Here is a 24,484-nt window from a genome sequence, read left to right on the forward strand (position 1 = left end):
ATCAATTGTTGTAGTCAGTTCTATTCTATGAAGCAACAACATGCCTTTTTGAGGCTGTCGTTATACTGATATAACAAAACGTACAAAAAGTGACGCAAATAATAGTGAAAATATCTTATGGGGTTCATTTTGTAATGCACCGGTCAGTCACGAGGTGGCGCTTTATTTACAAATGGCTGCGCCCATTGGGGAAATGGCAGCAGCAAGAAGAAACACGCGGGTAGAAATACTTGCAGCTCGGTTAGAAAGGAATGATCACCCTCTACACTTATTTGTGTCGCGAGAAGGTGCAAATGATCTCAATATTGCAGACGACTGTACGTGTGTCATTGCTGCTCTTAGTGTACGCCACCAGTTGAAAAATGACGTTTCTGGTTTGAACTTGAGTATGTCAAGTGGTTTTGAATCACCATCATCTTCAGTGTCTGGTGAATTGAAGTTGCCCCCTTACAGTGATAATGTCTGTTACAGATTCAGCTCCGAAATCCTTACATATGTGTGGGTACGTGATCCTCTTGATCTTGAACTGTCAGCTTCGTTATTAGCTGACGTAGCAGACGATGAGGAAGAACCACATCACGGGAAGAGGCCGCGTCTGCTATGTAGCGACGACTTCCTTGATCATTACAAGCTAAGTTTGAATGATGTAGTATACTTCAGACAAATCCGGTTATTTCCTCTCCGTAAAGTTGTGATTGCAGTATCTGACAAAGAAGCCTACACCTGGTTGCGAAATAACAAATTCAGCAATGGAATCATTACCGAAATCATCCAGCATGAAGTTGTTGCCAAGAAGGACCAGGATTTCCTTGCTCCATACCCACCCTTATTTCTGGAAGACAATACATTTCAGAATAGTTGGTTCAGCGCAATGAAGGTTGTAGAATGCACTCCACTTCACCAGGGAGTTATCACTGTCAACACAGAGATTGTACTGTTCTATGATGAATTCACAAACCAGACTATTGCTGACAGGAGAAAACGTCTGTCAACTGCTACAATTGAACATCTATTGTCAAAACCTGACAATCTATATGTTTCAGACTTTTGTCGATCTATCAGTACAGTAAGCAATCAAACTGATAGGAGTCGTCATACATCAGGCAGTGCATCAAGCCTGGAGTCCAGTTCTGTTCTCATAACATTCAATTCTTTTGTTGTTGAACAAGACCGGCAGTGGAGAAAAATTCTTGGGAAAGATTTAGAGAGAACTTCGGATCCACATAATTTCATTGGTATACCGAAGAAACTGATGCTGCAGCATGGGTTATTTGAAGGCAGTATTTTGAAAGTGTCTCTATCAGATAATGTCAACACAGAGACTGAAGAGCCATTAAGTATGCTGGTTGGAAGTTATAACCGCCTTGGAAATGATCCAGTGACTTCTCCAGTACTAGAATCACATAAATTGCCAAAACAGAAAGTTGTAACTGTCAAATGCCTTGCAAGACATCTGAGTGGATCAGAAAAGGTTTTCATTTCTGCTCTGTTATGGTTCAATCTTCATTCAGCTCCTCCTCTCAATGAGGACCCTGTGCTGGTCTGTGAGGTAAATGTTTCCTTTATTGTTTCATCTTTCTCCACACACAGTGACAGTTCTTTATGCAGCTTTTAGCAATATCATGACACAGAACACCAGAATCATGATTCGCAAATCACTTGGCCACCCTACTTGTGCCATCTGAAAAAGGTTTCTGGCTGTTTTTCACATTCATTTGATAAATATTAATCAGTTCATTATTCAGTGTTCGCGTTAAAGCAGAAACCTGCGTTTTTCTCACTCACAAAATAATAAAATCACGCAAAAAATATTTTGCACACGTTTTGAACGCATAGATTCTGATCTACTTAATTTGAAACAGTACCTTATAACAGCTACAGATAAAGAACTAACACATTTTGAAATGATTCAGGATTGTAATGAAAATTTCATGTGCAAAAGTCTTGGACTATATATTTATTGTCTTATTTCTGCACATGCTCTCTCAAAACCTTCCACGAACACTGTTATGTTGGTAACTATCTTATGTTCACGATGATTGAATTGATACCATACACATGAGAAACATAAATTAATTATGTGCTGTTGAAACGAGGCTCTGCCAGATAGAGATGATATGTGTCAAACAAATAAGTCCCTCAACATGTCATAAAATTCTCATTTTGCCGTTCGTTCGTTCGAATCTGTAAATGCTGTCTGATATATTCATGACAGAAATTGTCTGATGAATCCCTGGAGAGCGATGTTGACGAGGGCAGCCATTCCCTCAGCTCCTCTTTGGACACCAGCCTGCCTGTTGCCTCGGAGGTGCACATCTCCATCATCAACTCCCCCAACTACAGTCCCCGCATGAACTACACAGAGGCCCTCAAGAAGTACTTCCAGGTGGCCAGGTAATACTGATGACCACTCAAGTCCGGGAAATGTGGACATGATTGGTGACCTTAACATTGTAGAACATAGACAAACTTGCAATTATCTCAGAGTTCAGATCTTCTTCATGTTAATGATCAGGTGTGCTTCCTCATTTACCATTCTTGTTATTATCTGATGCATTCAGCAGTGTTACATCTATAGTGTGGCAGTCTGTAAATGATCAAGTTCTAACTGTGCAGTCCTGTGATTGATGTCATAAGCATTGATTTCTGCAGTTGATAACAGGCATCAACCAAATGGCCAAGTTTGACCATCAGATCGTATTCTTATTCTGTGCACAATGTTCTTTCTTGCAGTAAACTATTACTGTAATTGTTGCCATCATAGAAAATGTCCTTCATATGAGGGCTGTTTAATAAGTAATGGCAAGAAGAGTGTGAAAACATACTGCATTAACATACAAATTTGAAATTTTCACATTCCATCAAATTACCCCCCTCCTCTCTCTAGGCATAATTTGATGCAGTAATTACTGAGTTCTGAAATCAGCTTTTGAAAGGTCTTGTATCCATGAAAATTTCTTGCCAGCCAGTCATTCTTTCAATATTTGGAAAAGCCAGAAGTCACATGGTGCTAGGATAGGACTATAAGGAGGATGAGGCACAATCGTCATTCCCTGGCTGTCTATATACTCTGTGACAGCTTTTGTCTTGTGGGGACTCACAGGCACATTGTCATGGTGGAGCAGGTCTTCTTCAAATCTTCCTGAACTTCAAATGGTCATGAAAGATTGAGTATGTGGTGCCAAGTGATATGTCCAATGATGAACTAATTCCACGCATTGTTGAAAGTAGATCTTCATGTATGCATTTCTGACAGTTGTCATTACATTCTCATTTTGCATGTCCTAAGCGGTGTTCATCATGAAGTGAAGTCGATAATAATAATAAGTTCATTTATAATGCGCTGAACCCCATTCACTAGGTAAATGCTCATAGCTCTGACAAAAGTCTTGAGATATATATTCTAAGTTTGTAATAGGAGGCAAGATTAGGCTGTGTTATAAGAGTGGGTAAACAGGTAGGTCTTTAAAGTCATTTTGAAAAAGTACACAGATTTTCAATTGTTTTCAAGTCAATAGGCAGTTCATTTAACAATGTTGGTGCATTGAAGGAAAGGATCTTTTATCAAACCATCTATTCTTTGGTTTTGGAACACAGAGGAGACACAGGTCTGCAGATTGGAGTTGTTGTGGTAGTGGATAGTGTTATGAGGTCTGACAGATAAACTGGAGCAAAATTATGAAAGCATTGATATGCTAAGGACAGTATCTTGTATTTAATTCTGGCATGAACAAGAAGCCAGTGAAATTGGATTAGAGTTGGAGATATATGGGATTATTCCTTGCTCCTCAAAACAATCTTGGCTGCAGTGTTTTCAACACGCTGCAACCTCAGGAGTTGCTCATTTGATATGTTGGCCAGGAGACTGTTGCAGTAATCCAGTCGCGATAACACCACAAGAGAATGGCCTGCATTTGTAGGAGGAAGGTGCCTGATAGCCCTGATGTTTCATAGCTGGTAGTGACAGGACCTGATCGTCTGACTGATGTTAGCTTCCATGGAGAGTTTATTGTCCAATAGGTTCTTGATGTTGTCTGAAAACTGAATGTCAGACTCCTTGACAAGCATGATTGGAGCGTACCCAATAGTAAAGCTTTTGTCTTGCTATCATTCAGCTTGAGCATATTTGAGTTCATCCATTGCTTGATGTCATCAATGCAGACCGCCATGTTTAGAAGATTCGACTGAGAGTATTCAGCACCGAAAGACTTTAACAGTTGTGTATCATCTGCATACAAGTGTTGACCTACCTCACTGACAACAATCAGTTGACCAAGCTCACATATATACAAAGTAAACAAAATAGGACCCAGAACTGACCCTGAGGAGCACCATGCTTGAGAGCAGTCTGATTGATGTGTGACCCTTGACATCCACAGATGTATGTTGGACACATAGGACTGAGTCAAGCTCAGGCTGTTCCATACACAATCTTCCCACAATTAAAATCAGTCAACCTCCCAGCAGCTGTCCTATATGTTGGAGTATGGTCCCTACAGACATTAACCAAATGTACATGAAAACTGTGATCTCATGATAACACAGATGGTTTTCCTTGCTGAATTCCATCTTTTTTAATCACTGTTATGACATCATCACATTGTGATGTCACAACCTCACTTATATTGGATATGACTTCACAAAACTTAGTCAGTTGATTAGAAATCATCTGAGGCCTTCCATAAATATGTTTGATATATAGATATGATAATGGTGATGCCATTACTTGTTGAACAGCCCTCGTATATCCATGAAAATGCTTAAATCATAGTATATTCATACTTTATTATTATTTCAGAATTGCAAGTCATGGAGATGTTTTTGCTATCAAGAGTTCAGGTGAGTATTTTGTCAAAAAGAACCTCTCAGTATCATAAACATCATTAGCGTCTAAGGTAGTGTCATTTGTCTTGGATTAAGTAATAAATAATGTTCGCCTGAAGATGAAATAAGTTTTGGTAATCACGGCAGTCAGTTCCAATGTCCAGTGTGACAAATCAGATGAATTAAGCAGTCAGGTGTGGAGAGTACTGGCAAACACAGATAAAATGGACCCACGCAGAGAATGTATTTACAAGAAGTAAGCAGTGCTCGGCAATACCCATTTGGTCTGTCAAAGGGGAGTAGATGTACGTTAGTGCAAGTGCATGACGATGAAATTGATTCCACGGCTAGCTGCACACACTTTGCTTGTAAGACTGTCATATGATCACACTTGATTGCAGACATTGTAATAAGACTGTGAACCTTTAAACACGTCACACTTAATTTGGGTTGTGTATTCACTAGGTAGCTAAAATAGATATTGAGCATCTTTAAACTGGAGTAAGTGAGAGTGAGTTTAGTTTTACACCACAGTCAGCAATATTCCAGCTATAAGGCCGTGGTCTGTACATAATCGAGTGGACCAGACAATGCACTGATCAACATCATTAGCGTCAATCTACACAATTTGTCAACCAAATCTCAGAGCCAGATCACCAGACCCTGTTGTTTGCGTCTTGTAGCAATCATGGGTTACTGAAGACCAATTCTGACCTGGACTTCTATGGCTGCCGTATACTGGATTGTGCACTATACAAACTTGTATCATAAAATAGCCTGGTCACCCACTGGGTACAGTCATTATGTTAAACTAGTGATGCAACAAGACTGTATGAAAAGTGATGAATTTCTGGATTCTGGTAGGGTATTTGTTCTGAAAAGATGGTAAAATACGACAGCTCACCTACACCTTTAACTATAAAAACCTCTTCCATGTTATTAGTTTAGTTACCATGGTTTTGAGTGAGCATCTAATATTAGTTCTAACATCAATCAAGTATAGTTTTAATTTCAATTTTAGATTTGATTCTGACATTTTGCATAGATTTTACTACAGTGGTTTTGAAACCATGATCAACTTGTGTGTGTTTCAGGACATGTATACACAGAACAGGTCAAAGTTTTGTGGGTTTTATGTTCTGTATGATTTCTGGTCTGACTTTGTCTTAATTTCAGATGACCCTCAGTTCTGGCAGACCTCCAGCTTGGACACTGGTATCAGGTTCCCAGTAATGTTCTTCAAAGTGACCAGGGTGGAGCCATGCCGTCCTGATCTGGTGGCCTGTATGGTCGACTCATTCAACACCAGACTGCTTCAGGTTAACACTTCGTAACTATTACATTCAGAACAATGGGCATTGTCTTTATAATGTGATCAGGTTGAATCAGAAAATGTTTACTCAGTGTTACATGCAGTAAATATCAATTTTATTCAGAAAATTACATTGAAGTGCATTATGGGTATCTTGTTGTCTGTCATGCATACTTAGTTGATCTAGAATTCAAATGTTAGAAGAAAAACAATTATCATGGGGAAAATGGTGACTAGATCACCTTGAGGGCTTACCTCTTCTCATAGAGAGGCTTTTGGTGACATGATTTGTTTTTAGGGAGATTGTATCTTGGATGTCCTTATATAGTGATGAAATCTGGTACAATGCCCATTAGAATTAGCAGCAACTATTTTCTTATTATGTGTAACTGTTGGCAGATCATTGACTCGTTCAGAAACATTTCAGAGTTTCCACATGCCACATGGCAGTATCAAACACCTGATAACCATGGTAACTATATGTCAACAAATCTGATGCTTACTGTGTACAACATGAACCAAGTTTGTCTTATATACACAATGAACAATCTACAAGTTCTTCAGAATTCACCTGTTGTATGATTGACTGTGCCAGACATAATCTGTGAAAAGGACATAGGTACACAGAGGAATAGTGGATTTCCACATACTTCTTGCCATTTCAATGGTGTACACATTTTGCAGGTGGGGTCTGTCCACAGCTATGTTCCACAGATTGCCTACCAGTATTTTGCAGAGTCAGAACCCAGCTACTGGCAGCAACTGACATGTCCTGGACTCAACAGCACCATCACTAAGCTGGAGTCAATACTGATGCCTCATCTCAGCAAGAGGTCAGTCAACACACTTTCAGAAACCTGCAGGATGTATTTGTTATTTATAGCCTCATCACAATATTAGCCATAGGAACATGTAGCGAGAATGAGAATATGTACATTGCTTGTGAGTCCTACAAGGGTGATCTTGTTCTGTTAGTTTAGAATGGAGAACCTTGACCTCAAGAAGGTCACTTTGGAACTCATATATTAACTACTGATGAGAAAAATTGTTCCATATTCAGGAGTCATACTCCTAGGAGTTATCAGATATTTTTATTTGATTTCTTATGCACCAACCTACTTTATTATTCAGCTTCAGTCATTTTCCATGTATGGATGATACTTAGTTCAAGAAGATAGTTGGTTCCAAATAGTTTTGCTTTTTGCATCACAGAAGTTTTGTTGGTAATTTCTGAATTTCACATAATTTCAATTCAGATTATTAATTGTGTATACTTTGTCAGGTGGATAAAAATGAGCATGATCTTAAAAGATGCAGAGTACAGGTATATATACAAACCTACTGTGTTGCTCATTTGTATTGTTTAGGGTTAAATTGTTCTGTACATGATATGTTTTAACTCTGATCAATGTGTATTTCTTACCTTACAAAATAATCCAGAAATTTATGGTGAGCTGCAGAGCTCATGTTAGTTTTCCTTATCCTGACATATGCTTATTTGCTCATCTCCTTCTTCTATCCAAAGTTTTAGTGGAACTGTAGTGCAAGATGGGCATAAATGGTGTGGATCAGACGCTGAAAATAAGTTTTGATCAAAATGTAAACAAAATATGAAACATGATGACAATACATAGAAAATGGAATATATAGACCGAAAACCATATACAACAAAATCTGGATAAAAGTCTGAAATAAAAAAGAGAAAAGTGCCACATAGAGACTACAAGTCGCCCACACAACCTTCCTGTTGGTCAAAGGAGAGAGCAACCAATATGGACAGTCATGTGACCAGTATTGGCGCCAAAATATTGAGGAAATGGAGGGTACTCGTGGGTGAGTATGATTTTGCGTCCTCTTTTGAAGAAGGAAACTTCAAGGGATTTCAAGTGTTCCACTAAAACTTTGGATAGAAGTGCGAGACAAGGAAATAAGCATGAGTCAGGATAAGTATAAAATATCAATTTTTTTTTCAGAAAATTACATTATTTTTTCCTTTTTCATGACTCCTGACGAATAAAAACACAGAATGTTGTTGTACAAAGCCATGATAGCACTGAAGTGATTGTAACTCCCATACTTTAACACAGACTTCTGTAGTGCTTAGGCTGATTTGTACAACATCACCCAACTCTGAATCATGTTTATATCCAGATATGATAACACTCGGTTGAAGGAGCTACCTCCATCTGTTCTGTTGTCTGGTCCGTCAGCATGTGGGAAAACCACAGTTGTATCCACTGTTGCTAGGAGACTGTGTTTACATGTCAATCAGGTAACCATGGCAACTTCATGGTAACATTCAGTCATAGTATTGATATCTGTGTGTGGCTTATGAATGTAATCACAGCATATTATCTCTATAACTAATGATTAATGTGATAGTACCTTTGCTTAAACTGGTGAGAATGAAGTCTTAAGCAAATGGAAACATTCCCAATGATTTTATGTATACATTGTGCACATAATTCAACAATTTTAATTCAACATAATTCAGTATAATCAACATGATGAACATGATCCAACATCAGTTTCTATAATACTGTAATCACACACCTGGAGTGAGTGAGTGAGTATGGTTTTACACCACTTTCAATATTCCAGCAATATCACATGAAGGGACCACCACCACCCCTATCTTTTTAGAACATTTCAATATAAATAGTCATGATGTGAAGTCAATTCAGTGTAAATTGAAATATTCTTATCTTATCAAGAAAATATTTAATACATTTTCACTAAAGGTAAGCTTCAGTACCTTTGATGCCAGTTTGTTCACTTACAGAATGCTTAAATTCAGGTTAGATTCTGAACATGGGTACAATGTGTGAAGCCCAGTTCTGGTGATGATATGGCTGGAATATTGCTAAAAGTGGTGTAAAAACCAGACTCACTCAGCCATCAGTTATAGATGAACATTAAAATTCTCCAGGTAAACTGTCACCATCTGACGGGGGATGCTGCTGGGGCAACTGAGAGTCGAATCAAGAACGCCTTCCTGGCAGGTGGGTCTGACAATATATTCTCACACCTTGATGGGATGTAGGGGATTTATTAAGATAATGAGTCAGTGTTTTGACTAAGTCTTACTATCAGATATCAGCAAACAATATTATAGTAAATATTGCTGTGAAGAGGTAACCTTTATTTCATATTTCATGACTTAGATCTGTTAACATGGTGTGGCTTTAATGTGTTTAATGAACAGTGATACTGTTTTACACCTTGATATTAGAAAATAGGAACATTAAAAAAGAAAATGGATTACTAATTTCAAAGATTAGTTTGTTTCCCAACTTGTCTCCAATGAACATTTAATTTAGAATTCCAAACATACATCTAAGTCAGACTGAAGTATCTATAACAACATGTGTGACTATGTGACCTGTGTAGGTCCAGGGTAGAATAGACCTTTGGCAACCCATACTTGCCATAAAAGGCAACTATGCTTGTCGTAAGAGGTGACTAAAGGGATCAGGCTTGCTGACTTGGTTGACACTTGTCATCGGTTCCCAATTGCACAGATTGATGCTCATGTTGATCACTGGATTGTCTAGGCTTGATTATTTACAGACCGCCGCCATATAGCTGGAATATTGCTGAGTGTGGCGTGAAACTTAACTCACTCACTCACTATTATTCTGGTGTCCTGTCTTGATTTTAGCTGGCGTATACTCACCATGTATCCTGCTGTTAAAGAACATCCATGTTGTTGGCAAAGAGCGGGATGGAGCATCAGAGGGTAGGCCATATATCAAATACCATATATACTGTATATAAGCTGAAATTTTTAGGACAAAAAAAAGCAGTCTGTATATGGGGGACAGCTTATCTATGAGACACAATTTCATTAAAGTATTTTTCAGATCATCAGTGCCCTGTCAGGACGATGTTACAAGTTAGCAGTACGCCTACCTGAAAGTTTATGACAGTTACAGCCACTTTCTTATGAATCATCAATAAAATACATATCAAAGTTACAGTTTTCATTATTCCACAATATTTTGCTCTTAGTCATTACTAAATTTCGCACCTACCTATTTACACACAATAGATCCAATGAAAAGGAAGAAGTTATAACCCTGCACAATGGCCATTGCAAAATGACGTGCCAATGTGATCAGCTGTATAACCCTTCATAGCAGACATGTAAAATTGTGTGTATACAGGGTATGACAACAATCATATGTATAATCCTGTGTTGAAGACAGAGGATGACACGGTAGGTTTAAAATCATATCTACTCAGATTCATACAGTTTGCACATTGGCTTTTCGTTTGTGATCTCAGCACTTGTTTGTTACATATCAAATTGTCCATCTTTCAGATCCACGTGTGATCAGCAGTTTCCACAACTCTATTCTGGAGCTGACGGAGCAGCCACAGGAGTTTCCTCTCATCGTCATAGCAACCACCCACAATGCACAGCTACTGTCACAGGACATGCAGGAAGCGTTTTTACATGATATCAAGATGGAGGTACGGAGCATGCACACAAATATGATCTGAAGGTTTCTTCTCATCTTCAATACATGGTATTGGGTTAGACTAATGGTTGAAGCCTTCTCTTGTCATGTCAAAGACCTGAGTTTGATTCTCCACAGGGATACAATGTAAAGCCCTATTTTGGTGTGCCGTTGCTAACAGTGGTGTGAAACTAAACTCACTCCCTCACTCACTTATCTTCAATGCTGACTCTACTCATCTCCCTCTCCCCAGCTGTTATTTCCTACTCTTACACCTACAGACCCCAAGTGAGTTGGAGAGAAGGGAGATTGTACATGGTCTGATGGAATCTGAGGTGACGTCTGCTGACTTATCCCTGCCCAGGATAGCGCAGAGAACTGCTGTAAGTACAATCCACTACTTATTCTTTGAACTTGCTCATTTCTGCCTGTTTGATGACTTAGCATTCTCAAGGTCTCTGAAACCACCAGACCTGTGAAGATGAAACTTTGCACTGTGATGAAATCACAGTAATCACAGTGTATGAAATAAGGCCTGTCTCACCACCTGTTGCCTATATGTCAGTAAATTCATCGTATCTTGGTGGAGGTCTGGTTAAATCTATTTTGGGCTGACTACATTTTGAAGTTACCAGCCCTTATGTCTGGCTTGGAGTTTGGCTAAGTTCATATACTGATCATCACAGCTGTTGGATGCTTGAGATGGGGTAGAGATAATGCCTTTAAGAATATTGTCACTTGCTGCATATGCTGTTTTATGGGATTATATTTTCTCAGTAACATACAAATTCTAGGGATGGGTCACATCCAGGATTCGAACCCACACTCTCTGAGTAAGGCCCCTATGTCATCATTCTTACTGGCTAAACCCTTGCAGCTTCACATGAGGAAAGTCAGACATCTCGTAGTCTTGTTCATGTGCTTGTGTAACCATCTGATCTGATCACCATAACACTTGAACTATCTCCAAGCACCTGTTAACGAGGTGTCTCATGAACTGTTGTATCCAGTGTCTTCGAATATGTTGACAGCCTGTATTTGTGGATGTTGCAGTCAATTTGGGTGACCTTGACCTTATCTTCAAGGTCACCATCACTCTTTGACCATTTTTCAAACTTATGTAAACGCTATATCACATGAAACATTGTACCCAATGTCTTCAATTATGTCAGCAACCTACAGTTGGAGATTATGCAGTAGTTATGCATTAGTGGCAAACGCTTGTTCTGACTTGAATCAAACGGTACTCTTACCAGTTAGTCCTCTGGAATTGCTGTTTTGAATATATTATTTTTGCTATGCCATTGGATTCCTATGGTTTAATATGGCTATTGTCTTTGTTTCAGGGTTTCGTGTTGGGTGACCTTGTTGCACTGGTTGGCCATGCCAAAAGACAGGCCTATGTAAAGGCTCTCAAATTGTGGTATGCATTGCTTTTCATAGCACTGAAGAAAGATAGCAAATTAGTGTGAATGCACATTAAATTTGTTTTTGTAACAAATAACATTTGATACCTCAGCATTGTAGAGTGATAGTCTTTTATCGAGGAGGTTTATTTGGGCAAATGCTTCTATGTTAGGATGATCTGTAAATAATCTTTAAAAGTCCATGTAGATTGTTTTGTCCCTGCCACTGAGCAGTGATGTTTTAGAACAAGTTTTGAAAGTCATAATCCCTAGTGTTGTAACAACTCCTAATGTACAACACAACACCAGCACTTAAATGAACCGATCCATTGTAAAGGCGAGGCTGGTTTCCACATGAATACATGCAAACACCTAGATGCGCGTCCAGCAACATGCAGCAAACTTGGACAAAGTACTGTGACTATGTGTCTTAGTCCACCCAGCTGTAAATGGGTACCTTGTGAGAATGGGAAAACATAAAACAATATACCCATGAAATCTGGAACAATGTATTGTTGAGATCGACATCCAATGATCAAGGGCAAAAAACAAAAAAACTCTAAGCATGCATGTAGATGGAATGCACTACAGCACTGTATAGATATCCATATATGTCATACACCAGACACTGTTTTTGTTCTTCAGCTCTGTAAACTCTTAGCATTATGCAGTCTATATATGACAGGAGCCAGGAGTCTAACTCAAGTGTCAGTCTCAGGCTGTGATTATAGTCACTAGCTCTTACCTCTAGGATGTCCTTACTGCACTTCAGTATTCATTAATAATGCAGAAGGTAAAAGCCTACTTCCACTGAAAATGATGGTTTGTCCATCTGAGGTTTGAAAGATGACAAGTCAAAAGGACTGTAACAATACATTGAATTATGGATTGATTCCAATGGATGAACAATGAATCGGTGATAGAAAGGGAAAACTATTGAGGTAATCGATAGTACATGTGACTTTTGATAGTTTAGTAATTGACTTCTGTTGATAAATGCGCAGCACAAAATAGAGGAAGCACCAGATTTGTGCACTTGATTTAGAGTTATCTACACCTGTTACCTCTTAGACAAACATGGCAGTATTGGGTGGTCAGACTTGGTTCCCAATTGCACGGATCACTGGATTGTCTAGTCCTTACTCGATTGATTACAGACCCCAACCATATGGCTGGAATATTGTTGAGTGTGGTGTAAAAGCTAACTCACCTAAACAAACATGATGGCAAACACAGCATGCAACTCTGAGTTTGAAACTGAGAATAGTCTGGAAAAGTCTTAGTGTGAAGAAGTTTGAGTTCTGGAAGTTCAATGAAACTGGCAATGTGTATAGAAAACTTCTGCCTTTTAGAAAGTGCAGGCTTATTTTGAAATATTTCATATGAATTATTGGCGGTGGGGTAGTCTAGTGGTTAAAGCGTCCGCTCGTCATGCTGAAGGCCCAGGATTGATTCCTTGCTTGGGTACAATGTGTGAAGCCCCTTTCTGGTGTCCTCTGTGATATTGCTGAAAGTGACATAAAACGATACTCACTCTCATATTCATGTCTACAATTGCTTCAAATGAGACAATTAAAGTAGAAAAAAACTATTATAGTAGTAATGATAATAACAATAAATAATAATTGTATTGCAATAGTTGGTCACAATGGGCTGACTATAGCAATAGTATGTTGCAATAGACTATCAGTATCACAGTAGTGGTTTTCCCTCAATAGTCACCCCTACAAGTCCATGTATAGACCTCTTGGTCTCCCTCTGAAGTCCCAGAATTGACTTCCTTATGCGGAGTCCATTCTTTGCATTCCCAAGTATTCAAGATATTGAATGTTACAATAGAACTAGTCACTTACTTTCTCTGACTCTACAGTGCTGAATGGTCATCTGGTGTTACCCTGGAAACAGAAGAGGACTTAGTCTCAGCTGGGGTGGTCATTGAACAGACAGATGTTGACACGGCACTGGACAAACTGCAGGCTGCACATTCTGACACCATCGGGGCACCAAAGGTAGCTCATTAATTAAATGAAAAAACATGTTCTGTTCATCTTAAGCTTCTTGTTTATTCCTGTCCTGTTATCCCAATGTGTCTGTTGGTAGATTCCCAATGTTACATGGAAGGATGTTGGAGGTCTAGCAGACGTCAAGTCGGACATCTTGGATACTGTACAGTTACCACTGCAGCATCCTGAGCTGTTAGCAGCTGGACTGAAGAGATCAGGTATAGTGCAAACAAGGAACTTGCTGGTTTTTAAACAAAGATTGTAAACCTTACTTTACAGGGACTGGGATATTGTATTGTATGTAAATACTTATTTAGAAATGCCTACTGCCAGTGACAGTGTATCTATCTGCAGATGTAAGCATGGTAAATTAGTGAGTGAGGTTTCACTCACTCACTCACTCACTCACTCACTCACTCACTCACTCACTCACTCACTCACTCACTCACTCACTCACTCACTGTGCTATGCCCCTCTAGGTGTGCTGCTGTATGGGCCTCCAGGAACAGGGAAGACCCTCCTGGCTAAAGCTGTGGCAACAGAGTGTTCTCTAAACTTCCTCAGGTAACCTAGTTCTTATGATGATAATAATCGGGTGCTCAAACTCACTGATGCATGTAATCATATTCCAATTGCATAGATCAATGCACATGCTGTTGATTGTCTGGATTGTCTGGTCCAGACTCAATTACCATGCCATGTAGCTGGTATATGGCTGTAGACAGCGTAAAACTAAACTTTCTCACTTTCTCTTATGGTAATAGTTGGTCACTTGTTAGTAAGTCTAGGTCAAATTAAGCATCCACCTTGTCTTGATTGTTATTTCAGTAATAAGAATTGGGTTAGGATGGGTGACCTGATGACCTTATGTGCTACAGTCATCAGCCCCAAACAACATTCATTCATCTTAAGTCAGCTTAAGTTTGCCATGTGATGTACGAGCACCTGCTTCTACCTGTGGAAAATCTGCTTTGGTATTATTTTGATTGATGCCGTGTTCAGTCAAGGTGACCACATCTTCATGGCCAGAGTGGTCATCCTGACTGACATGGTTAATTGTGTGTCACTGTACCTAGACTGCCTGGGTTGTTGCTCATGATATCAATCACTGGGTTGGCCCATCAGGACAGGTTGTTTACAAAGTGTCTTCAAACATTTTGAATAGATTTTTGTGCTGTCAGAAAATGCAAACAAGTCAATAAAGAGTAGTTGAAGATACAGAACTTCAAAGATCAAGAACTGTTCTTTGGTGAAAAGTGTAAAACCTTTGTACTTCTGTACATGTGATAATTGTTTATTGTTCTAGTGTGAAAGGCCCTGAGTTAATCAATATGTACGTGGGTCAGAGTGAAGAGAATGTCAGAGAGGGTAAGAGAATTAATCTTTCACATGTGCCAAGTAAAAATAATACGTACCATAGAACATATGTTATCGGGAAGGTTACCTGGAATGCTTTTAGTGATTCTGATTGCTTAATTAAAGCCATATGATGTAGCATTGCTTCATCTTTTTCAAGAAGTATTATATGACATATCACAAAAAAACATCACAGAAGCTGAACAACAAACTGCCTTCGTTGAAGATTTTTACATTTTGTGGGTTTTTTCTTCATTTTCCCCTAAAATTGTCAGTGAGTGATCTATTGAATTGAGAAAAAACTTGAAAATGTTGAATTTCTACTGCCATTTTTTCTCCTTACTCATACTAAGCAGGTTTGGGTTTATTCCCTTAATATCTATTGCAGTATGAATTATGAGTATTATCTCAATTCTCTGGGCGATAGGAAAAGATAGTCTTGTAGGATGCTGTACATTGTTAATACATGTCACGAGGGTTATTGGTTAATTGATTGCACATGTTGTTATTTCCAGTTTTCAAGCGAGCTCGGAGTGCCACTCCTTGTGTGATATTCTTTGATGAGCTGGACTCCCTTGCCCCAAACAGGGGTCGGAGTGGGGATTCAGGAGGAGTCATGGACAGGTAAATAGTATGCGGAGAATGGTAGGGTGGCGTGGGGGCGGAGATCTTTGGGGTAATGGACAGGAACGTAGTAGACGTAACTCTTGAGAGTCATAGAGCCAAGACAGCCTTTTCTAGCAGCATAACCTAACTATCCTTTTATCTGTGACTCACTGCAAATTCCAACAAGCCCCATGTCTATATAAAATATATGACATTATTGCAAGGAGACTTGGCACAATTTTATAATCTTTCCTGAATTGGAAGTGAATTTATGAAACACTCATGATGCATGGTATTAATCTCTTCATCCTACACAGAGTTGTATCCCAGCTACTGGCAGAGCTGGATGGACTTCACAAGTCCTGTGATGTGTTCATCATTGGAGCCACAAACAGACCTGACCTTCTTGACCCTGCCCTACTCCGACCAGGAAGGTCAGTATTTGTTACATGTCTCTTACACCATACAAGGGTCAATAAATGACAGATAAGTTGACTGTGTTTCAGCTACTGATTATTTTCTGATGGGCTATGTATAGAAGAAACCATGACTGTATTTACAGGAATTTACTAGAGATTGTGAACCCTGTGAGGAGGGATGTTCCTGACTCTCAGGGTTTACAATCTGTGGTAAACCCAAGTGGGTGTGGTTTCACTGACTTACCAACTGTTTTTGCGTAAAAAATCTTTTAAAATAATATAGAACAATCAACATCAATAGGCCCTGAGCAGAACAACATTGATGGGACAGCCTACAAATGATTGAACAAATGATTCTGACTCGCAGCCACCACCTTGCCTTTGCACACACAACGCATGCACTACCGGTGTCCTGCACGTGTCCCACCCACAGTACCTGGCTTGTGAGGAACACACCTTTCATATTGACAGTCTCATTCTTCACAACTGTTCATCTAGTCAAGTGGATAAAACTGCCATGTTAGAGAAAAAGGGTTGCAGGTTCAAAACCAGTTAACAGCATTATATATTGGACGTTTTCAATTGGTGTATCAATCTTGATTAATCCTGGAGATTACAATTCACATCCCAGGGATTTATAATTCACATCTCTGATAATGTATAGGATAAATTATGGGCATTATGAAAAATTAACTTCGTCGGACATTTCCCTCAGGAAAACATCCTTACTTTTTCATAATGCCAGGTCATGCTTTATCTAACTTATAATCCAACCAAAGGTATACTTCAGATATAATTTCAATATTTGGCACTCAGTGAGGAAGATCAAGTGGGATGAGACTGACAGCCAAGGGATGATATTAAAGTAATGCCCCCTCATGGATGGGCATCAGGATATGACAAGAAATATACCCATTGAGAACAATAGAGTGATTCTAGAGGTTTATAAATAGTGTAACCATATGTTCCAATCTTGAAAAGACTGACCTGTTATACATGAGTTAAGTTGATAATAGGGTCTGGTTGCTATTTGTGACAACTTGAAGGTACAGTCCTCATAGAGCTCAGTCTTAACATAATCCAGCGCCAGTTACCACTACCAGAAGCTGAAGACCCTATAACCAACTATGAGACAAGTAATGCAATAATATCATGTTGTGCATATAGAAATAATTTACTTGTATTAGGATATTCATGATATTAGTACACTGATCCTGACACAAGACCAAAGCCTGTACTTTGACCCCTTGTCTTAATATAAACCTGATACTAATGATCAGGCTGTGAGGAATTTTGGTAGTCAAGGAAACAGGCATCTCAGACATAGAGGAAGCATGTTTTTGGTCCTGTAGTATTCAATGTATGACCAAAGTAAAGGAGGAAGTTGCAATACACTGTATCAGGAAACATGCTAGTATTTTTAATACATGTATTGTAATATTTTGAATATCCTAATTTATGTAACAGGACACACTATACTAAGCTACTTGGATGTATTATAAGAAGAATTGCATACCATAGATATTACTTGCCATTTAATGTTCCACAAACAGCATAATTACTACTGATGTTTGTATTTAGGTTTGACAAGTTGCTGTACTTGGGTGTGCCTGACACACGCGAAGCTCAGCTAAAGGTGCTGTCATCCCTCACCAGGAAGTGAGTAATAGCTCATCACTATGACTGTGTAGTGTTCTCACCATCACTGTGTAGTGTTCTCACCATCACTGTGTAGTGTTCTCACCATCACTGTATTGTGTTCTCACATCACTGTGTAGTGTTCTCACCATCACTGTGTAGTGTTCTCATCATCACTGTGAAGTGTTCTCACCATCACTTTACTGTTCTCACCATCACTGTGTACTGTTCTCACCATCACTATGTAGTGTTCTTACCATCACTGTGTAGTATTCCCACCATCAGTGTACTGTCCTCACCACCACTATGTAGTATTTTCATCATCACCGTGTACTGTTCTCACCAGTAATGTATAGTGTTTTCACCATCACTGTGTACTGTTCTCACCATCGCTATGTAGTATTTTCATCATCACTGTGAGCTGTTATCACCATCACTGTGTACAGTTCTCACCATCACTGTGTAGTATTCTCACATCACAGTGTAGTCTTCTCATCATCACTGTAGTGTTCTCACATCACTGTCACATTCTCTCCATCACTATGTAGCATTCTCACGTCACTGTAGCATTCTCACCTCACTGTTTAGTATTCTCTCCATCATTATTGTGTTCAGTGGCCTTCAAACAGCAAATGAAAGTTTGACAACACATGTTGTTGACATTTTAAAAGTTGTCAAACTCATGCATTCACACGTCAAACACATGTTGACAGTTTCAAGTCATTTGAGGTCCATAACTCAGTGTGGTCACATGACATTTTCACTTGCTGCAATTGGTTGTTTCTGAACAACACTTCATGCATCAAACTCAAGTTTGACAACACCTAAAGTTTGAAGGAAAAGTTGGTGAGAATAGAGACTTATCCTGATTCACAACAAAACAACTTTGTAACTGGTGTTGATGGTGTGTTGTTGGAATTTTCACACCGTCAAACTCAAGTTGGCAATATGTCTTGACAATATATGTTTATACATGATACGTATATAAACAGCATTTCATGTACGAGGGGATGTCAATAAGTTTTGAGCCTTGAGCATTTTTCATACCCAGGTGTCACAGCCTATGGTACGACATTGAACCTTGGGCTGTAGCTGATGTGATATATAAGTTTTGGTATCCTACTCTCAGAAGTTATTGAGCATCTCACATTGACAGAAAGAGACCCCCCCTGAAGGCAGTGAAAATGAATAAAATTGAGTATAGAGCAGTAATTAAGTTTTTAGTTCTTGAAGGAAACTCGGCAAAGAACATTGAAGAAAGGCTTTCTGCAGTTTATGGGAAGTCTTCCCCTTCATCTGCTACCATCAAACGATGGGTCAATGAATTTAAGCATGGAAGAGAGAGTTTTGAAGATGACCCCCATCCAGGTCGCCCAACAACAAGCACCAGTCAGGAAAACATTGACAGAGTGCATAGACTTGTGCTGGAAAATCCGTCGAATCACACTCCACGAGTTAGAGGAGACCACAGGCATTTCACAAGGATTCATCAAGACAATTCTTCATGTCTAAGGTGTGTGCAAGATGGGTGCCAAGAATGCTGACAAATGAAATGAAGCAAACAAGGGTCACCATAAGCAACTCCATGCTAAACAGATACAACAAGAATCCAGAAGATTTTCACTTTAGGCTAGTAACCTGTGATGAAACCTGGATCCACCACTATGATCCTGAGAGCAAACAAGAATCCATGGAATGGAAACATGTCACTTCTCCCAGGACCAAAAAGTTCAAAGCCTCTAGATCAGTGCAGAAGGTAATGCCGACAGTCTTCTGGGATAGCAAAGGCATCGTCCACATAGATTACTTACCAAAAGGAAGAACAATGAATGTTGAGGCAAGTGTGACAGTCAATCAAGGAGAAGCACAGGGGCAAGATCAGACGTCGTATTCTTCTACATCAAGACAATGCTCCAGTACACACGACCCGTGAAGGTCCCAGGGTAGAATTGGCCTTCAGCAACCCATGCTTGCCATAAAAGGTGACTCTGTTTGTCGTAAGAGGCGACTAATGGGATAGGGTGGTCAGGCTCGCTGACTTGGTTGACACATGTCATCGGTTCCCAATTACACAGATCGATGCTCATGTTGTTGATCACTAGATTGTCTGGTCCAGACTCGATTATTTACAGACCGCCACCATATAGCTGGAATATTGCTAAGTGCGGCGTAAAACTCAACTCACTCACTCACCCCAGTGCCACATTCCCCCCTACTCTCCAGACCTGGCACCAAGTGATTACCATCTGTTCCCAAATCTCAAGAAACACTTGCGTGGTCGTAGATTTCAGGATGATAATGAGCTTATTGCTGCTACTGAGGCTTGGTTTGAGGACCAAAATGGCGCCTTCTACAGAAATGGCATCAGCGCCTGGCAGAAAAGATGGAACAAGTGTCTTGACTCACGATGGGACTATGTTGAAAAATAAATGTGGTTCATACCAATATTTTGTGTTTTTCTATGCAAGGCTCAAAACCTATTGACATCCCCTCATATGTGATATCCCATGCAGGATCTACTTCCAGAATGGACCAATTATACTTGTTACCTCATAAGGCTGATATTTTCACTCTTGAAGACTTCTGTTGTGCCTCTTGTGAAAATATTCTGTTATTTGACAAAAAGGTTCAGAGCTTTTATGTTGTACATATTCTGATTTATCTGATGTGTAGTAACCAAGTGGTTGAAGTGCTGGCCTATCAAGCTGCAAGTCTGGGTTCAATCCCCACATGGCAAAAGGTGTGAATCCAGTGTGGTGTTGTTTCTTGGGGTGATATAGCTGAACATACTTGCTGTAATTCAGTGTGTGCACCTATAGGTTTCACCTTGACCCTGGTCTGTCTCTCAAGTCAGTTGTGGAGAAGTGCCCCTGGAACATGACAGGTGCAGACTTCTATGCTCTGTCATCAGATGCCATGCTGTTTGCCATCAAAAGGAAGATACTGAGGTTGGAAGCAGGTGAGATGTTTAAACAAATCATAACACTCTGTCAGGCATACAGAAAATGGAGGACATAACTGGGAAAAAAATTATACGTTAGGAATCTATTTGATTTGTTGTCTTATTATGTAAAATATATAAAAATTTGTATTGTTTGCTCCTCCCAATACTACCAAATTTTGCATAAGAGGTAAGTGATTTCCATGGTTACAAGTGACTATACTTATTGAACGTAAGGTTGACACATGGTGTATTTGTCCAAACATCAACTGAAATGTCTTGAGATTTTTTGCTTCAGGATTTTCACCCCCAAATCTGAACACCAAGAAACAAACCTTGCATTGATGTGTCCTTTGTTGACTGTTCTGTTTGCAGGTGAAGCAGTGGACCAGTCAGTTATTGATGTGTCTGAAGTCGACTTCCTAGATGCTCTGAAACAACTCACTCCATCAGTGTCTGAAATGGAACTTGCTCGCTACAAGTACATCAGAGACACCTTTGAAGGAAAATAGTCCATATGACCTTTAAACTGTCAACTGAGACAAAACAAAGAAATCCTCAATATATGATTGACTTCAAATTAATTATCTAACCCAAACAAATACTTAGAGTGCTGTATTTCAGACAACTGTTTCCATGTCATCAAGAGATCTGAAATTATCCAAAACAGCACTCCAAATTTATCTTTGTCTGATGGTTCTGTGTATACTGCACAACTCAAACTGTCATGTATGTATTTAAATTATGGAGGCAAGTATTGGCAAAAATAGATTGGATTGCAATATACTTGTATTCCGATATGTATTGTGATGTATTGAGAGCTGCAGTTTTTGACAGTGGGTGATATTGATCATACAAGCAGACAATGTTCAAAACAACCACAGGTCTGCTAGCCTGTGGCTAGTACAAATCCAGTTGGGCCAGTGATTCTCTACAGTCAGTGGGTAGTGAATTTTCATGAGGGTATTTTGCAAAATATCATTCTGTCTGATTTGTTAATTTATGACACACTTTTAATGCAGGATTATAGTCTGGTATTAGCAGCTTAATGATAAAACCTGTCTTCATTCCAACATCGGATTAGTGAACTATTTTCTGGGCTAGTAACTTTGAGTATAGCTAGCCTGAATGGCTAAACAAAATTTGGAAACAGTTTCTCACAGTACAAGTAGGTCCTATTTCTACATACCCTAGTCCTAAAACTATGTCAACTATGTCAGATAACAGCTGGATAATTGGGTTCTTTTAATACTATATATAGTGTATGAAGTGTGCAATTTTGTCAATTAATTACAAACAGCACATGTGTTGTGACTGAAAGTCTGTGAAGATATTATTTTAAACAGTAGTGATAATCTTCAAACCATTCTCATAAAAATTATTGCAATGTGTCTGAAAAAAGTATTGCTGTATTCCAATGTACTAAATCAGTCCCTTTCAGACAAACATGGGAATTTTTGTTTAGAATTGTTTCCACACCAACCATCCTTCTTCTTAGGTGTAACTTCATTGATTAGGTGATGTGTGGTCCTGTGCACAGAGCTCATGTTACCAAACAGTTAAAGTGAAGCAAGTTTAGCTTGGACATGGGTGACCATGATTGGTAGCTTCACTCCTGAGAGTTTCTAGGACTTCAGTCCTGCCCCACAACAAAGCATATGATACATGTGGTCTTACCTTAGGCAGGTGACTTTGTTCAAAAGGGCATCTGTTTGCCCAGCAGAAAATGGGTAACCCAGTGGATAACCCAAGTCAGGTGACTACAACCTTCTTAGTGCATATCAGGCAGCTTCAGTTATCCAGGGTAATAATAATCAGATTCTGTTTAAGCACCTCTTTCAATGTTTGATGTTTGGAGACTGTGCTCTAATAAAGATGCCATATTGTTTATTTATTATTATTATGTATAGTGACCTAGTTGACAGCATGTTATTTTACCAAATGACAGTGTAGATCATCTTTCACAATATCAATGGCTGGATCATCTGACCTGACTTGATTATTTACAGGCAACTGTAGTACAGTGGAAATATTGGTAGGTGTGAAATTTAGAGATAGTTAGGTATGCAATTTTTATCTTTCTAAAAAGATACCTTGCAAGAGATGAGTGAACATATTGCAGTTTATGGAATGTTACATGAATTGTTTTTGTTAAGGTGAGTAGGATAGCCAGTCAGTGTGATTGTATTGAACACATGTTGTGTAACCTCACAAAAGGAGACCATGGTTGTCAAGGCAACTAAAGGGATTGGGTGGTCCGGCCTGCTGACATGGTTTACATGTCTTCCATTGCCAGTGTGAGCAGATCTATGCTTATGCTGTTGATCACTGGATTTTGTCATTGAGACTCGATTATTACAGACAGCCTCCATGTAGCTGGAATACTGCTGAGTGTGGCATATAACTAAACTCACTCACTCACTCACTCACTCACTCACTATAACATCATCAATGGACATTTGCTACATGTTAGCAATGAAAGAAATATTTGTCAATTCGCCCATTTTATCCATCTGCACAGTATAGATGTTATTTATTTTGTTTTATCAACATTTATTATGGTGAAAACTTTTAAACAAATTGTTAAGACAGTAAGTGATTTCCTTGTTGTAAAAATGTGAATTTTACCCACAAATGTCTTTCTTTACACTACAGTGTCAAAGAGGGCCAGAAACCAGTCAATGTAAAAGTTTATTGTATTGTGACTGATATGTTTTGCAAAATGGCCCATCTTTGCAATTTTCCCAGCTCTGTGTAAAGCTAAAAGTAATGAGACAAAATGGATACAAGCTATTAGATAACATTGTGTGACTATGACCCCTTTCTCACACACCTGTGAATGAATCCTGAATGAGACCTGAAAGTATGAGAATCTGTACTTAATTGAGAAAGTATAATCCCAAATACACAATAAGTCCCACCAGTGGAGCTAGAAAGTCAAAGTTCTGGAGCTGCCTCTGCTTTCAGAGACAACTGAAGTAGTCTGATGAATACATGTATGTGTAAGTACTTCCTGTCAGCTGGTGAAGAAATAATATTTCATCAGCTGTTATTACAAATTATCATGTTAAATTATTGTCCAGCACTCCTTTATATTCATATGATTTCCTTCTGTATTAACTGGAACTTGAACCATGTATCTTGAATCATATGACACTGTGTTCATGTCCACTAGGTGTTGTAGATGTTTGCTGGTGATCACACGTCAGTGGTGCTAATCTTTATCACATTACTATGTCCTGTCTATGCTGTCTGTCAGCAATACAGTGAACTACAGAGTTCCGGTGTGTGTAATTATGTATATGGATTTTTTTTTGTACAGTGTGTGCTAACTCTTATTTATTATAATTTGAAATCATGATTTGATAAACTCTGATTGAACTCAAATGATGTAGTTGTTCTTTTAAGCTGATCAGCCTCTTGTGATGACACATGGCATAACCCCATAATCCCACCACTTATCTCCAGCCTTGATCAGTGGTCTAACCCATCACTTGACTCCAGCCTTGATCAGTG

General features: G+C 39.0%; 1 protein-coding gene across 1 annotated transcript; it reads left to right on the forward strand.

Moving 5' to 3' along the window:
* Positions 1-162: 162 nt before the first annotated feature.
* Positions 163-24,355, forward strand: LOC137294922 (peroxisomal ATPase PEX6-like). The gene is made up of 20 exons (XM_067826093.1): positions 163-1,549; positions 2,216-2,394; positions 4,799-4,839; positions 6,001-6,143; positions 6,821-6,969; positions 8,288-8,408; positions 9,066-9,138; positions 9,798-9,875; positions 10,461-10,612; positions 10,881-10,982; positions 11,946-12,022; positions 13,876-14,014; positions 14,106-14,226; positions 14,488-14,572; positions 15,315-15,376; positions 15,880-15,988; positions 16,288-16,404; positions 17,971-18,048; positions 20,847-20,986; positions 21,344-24,355. The coding sequence occupies exons 1-20, from the start codon at positions 173-175 to the stop codon at positions 21,478-21,480; spliced, it is 3,480 nt and encodes a 1,159-aa protein (XP_067682194.1). The 5' UTR covers positions 163-172; the 3' UTR covers positions 21,481-24,355.
* The last annotated feature ends 129 nt before the right edge of the window (positions 24,356-24,484 follow it).

This window comes from Haliotis asinina, chromosome 8, assembly GCF_037392515.1.
Source record: "Haliotis asinina isolate JCU_RB_2024 chromosome 8, JCU_Hal_asi_v2, whole genome shotgun sequence".
In the NCBI taxonomy this organism is placed as follows: Eukaryota; Metazoa; Mollusca; class Gastropoda; order Lepetellida; family Haliotidae; genus Haliotis; species Haliotis asinina.

Coding starts and splice junctions, on each gene's coding strand:
- LOC137294922 (XM_067826093.1), top strand. CDS start 173: ATGGCTGCGCCCATTGGGGAAATGGCAGCAGCAAGAAGAAACACGCGG. Junction 4,840..6,000: donor TTTTGCTATCAAGAGTTCAG/GTGAGTATTTTG, acceptor TCTTAATTTCAG/ATGACCCTCAGTTCTGGCAG. Junction 15,989..16,287: donor TCAGGAGGAGTCATGGACAG/GTAAATAGTATG, acceptor CATCCTACACAG/AGTTGTATCCCAGCTACTGG.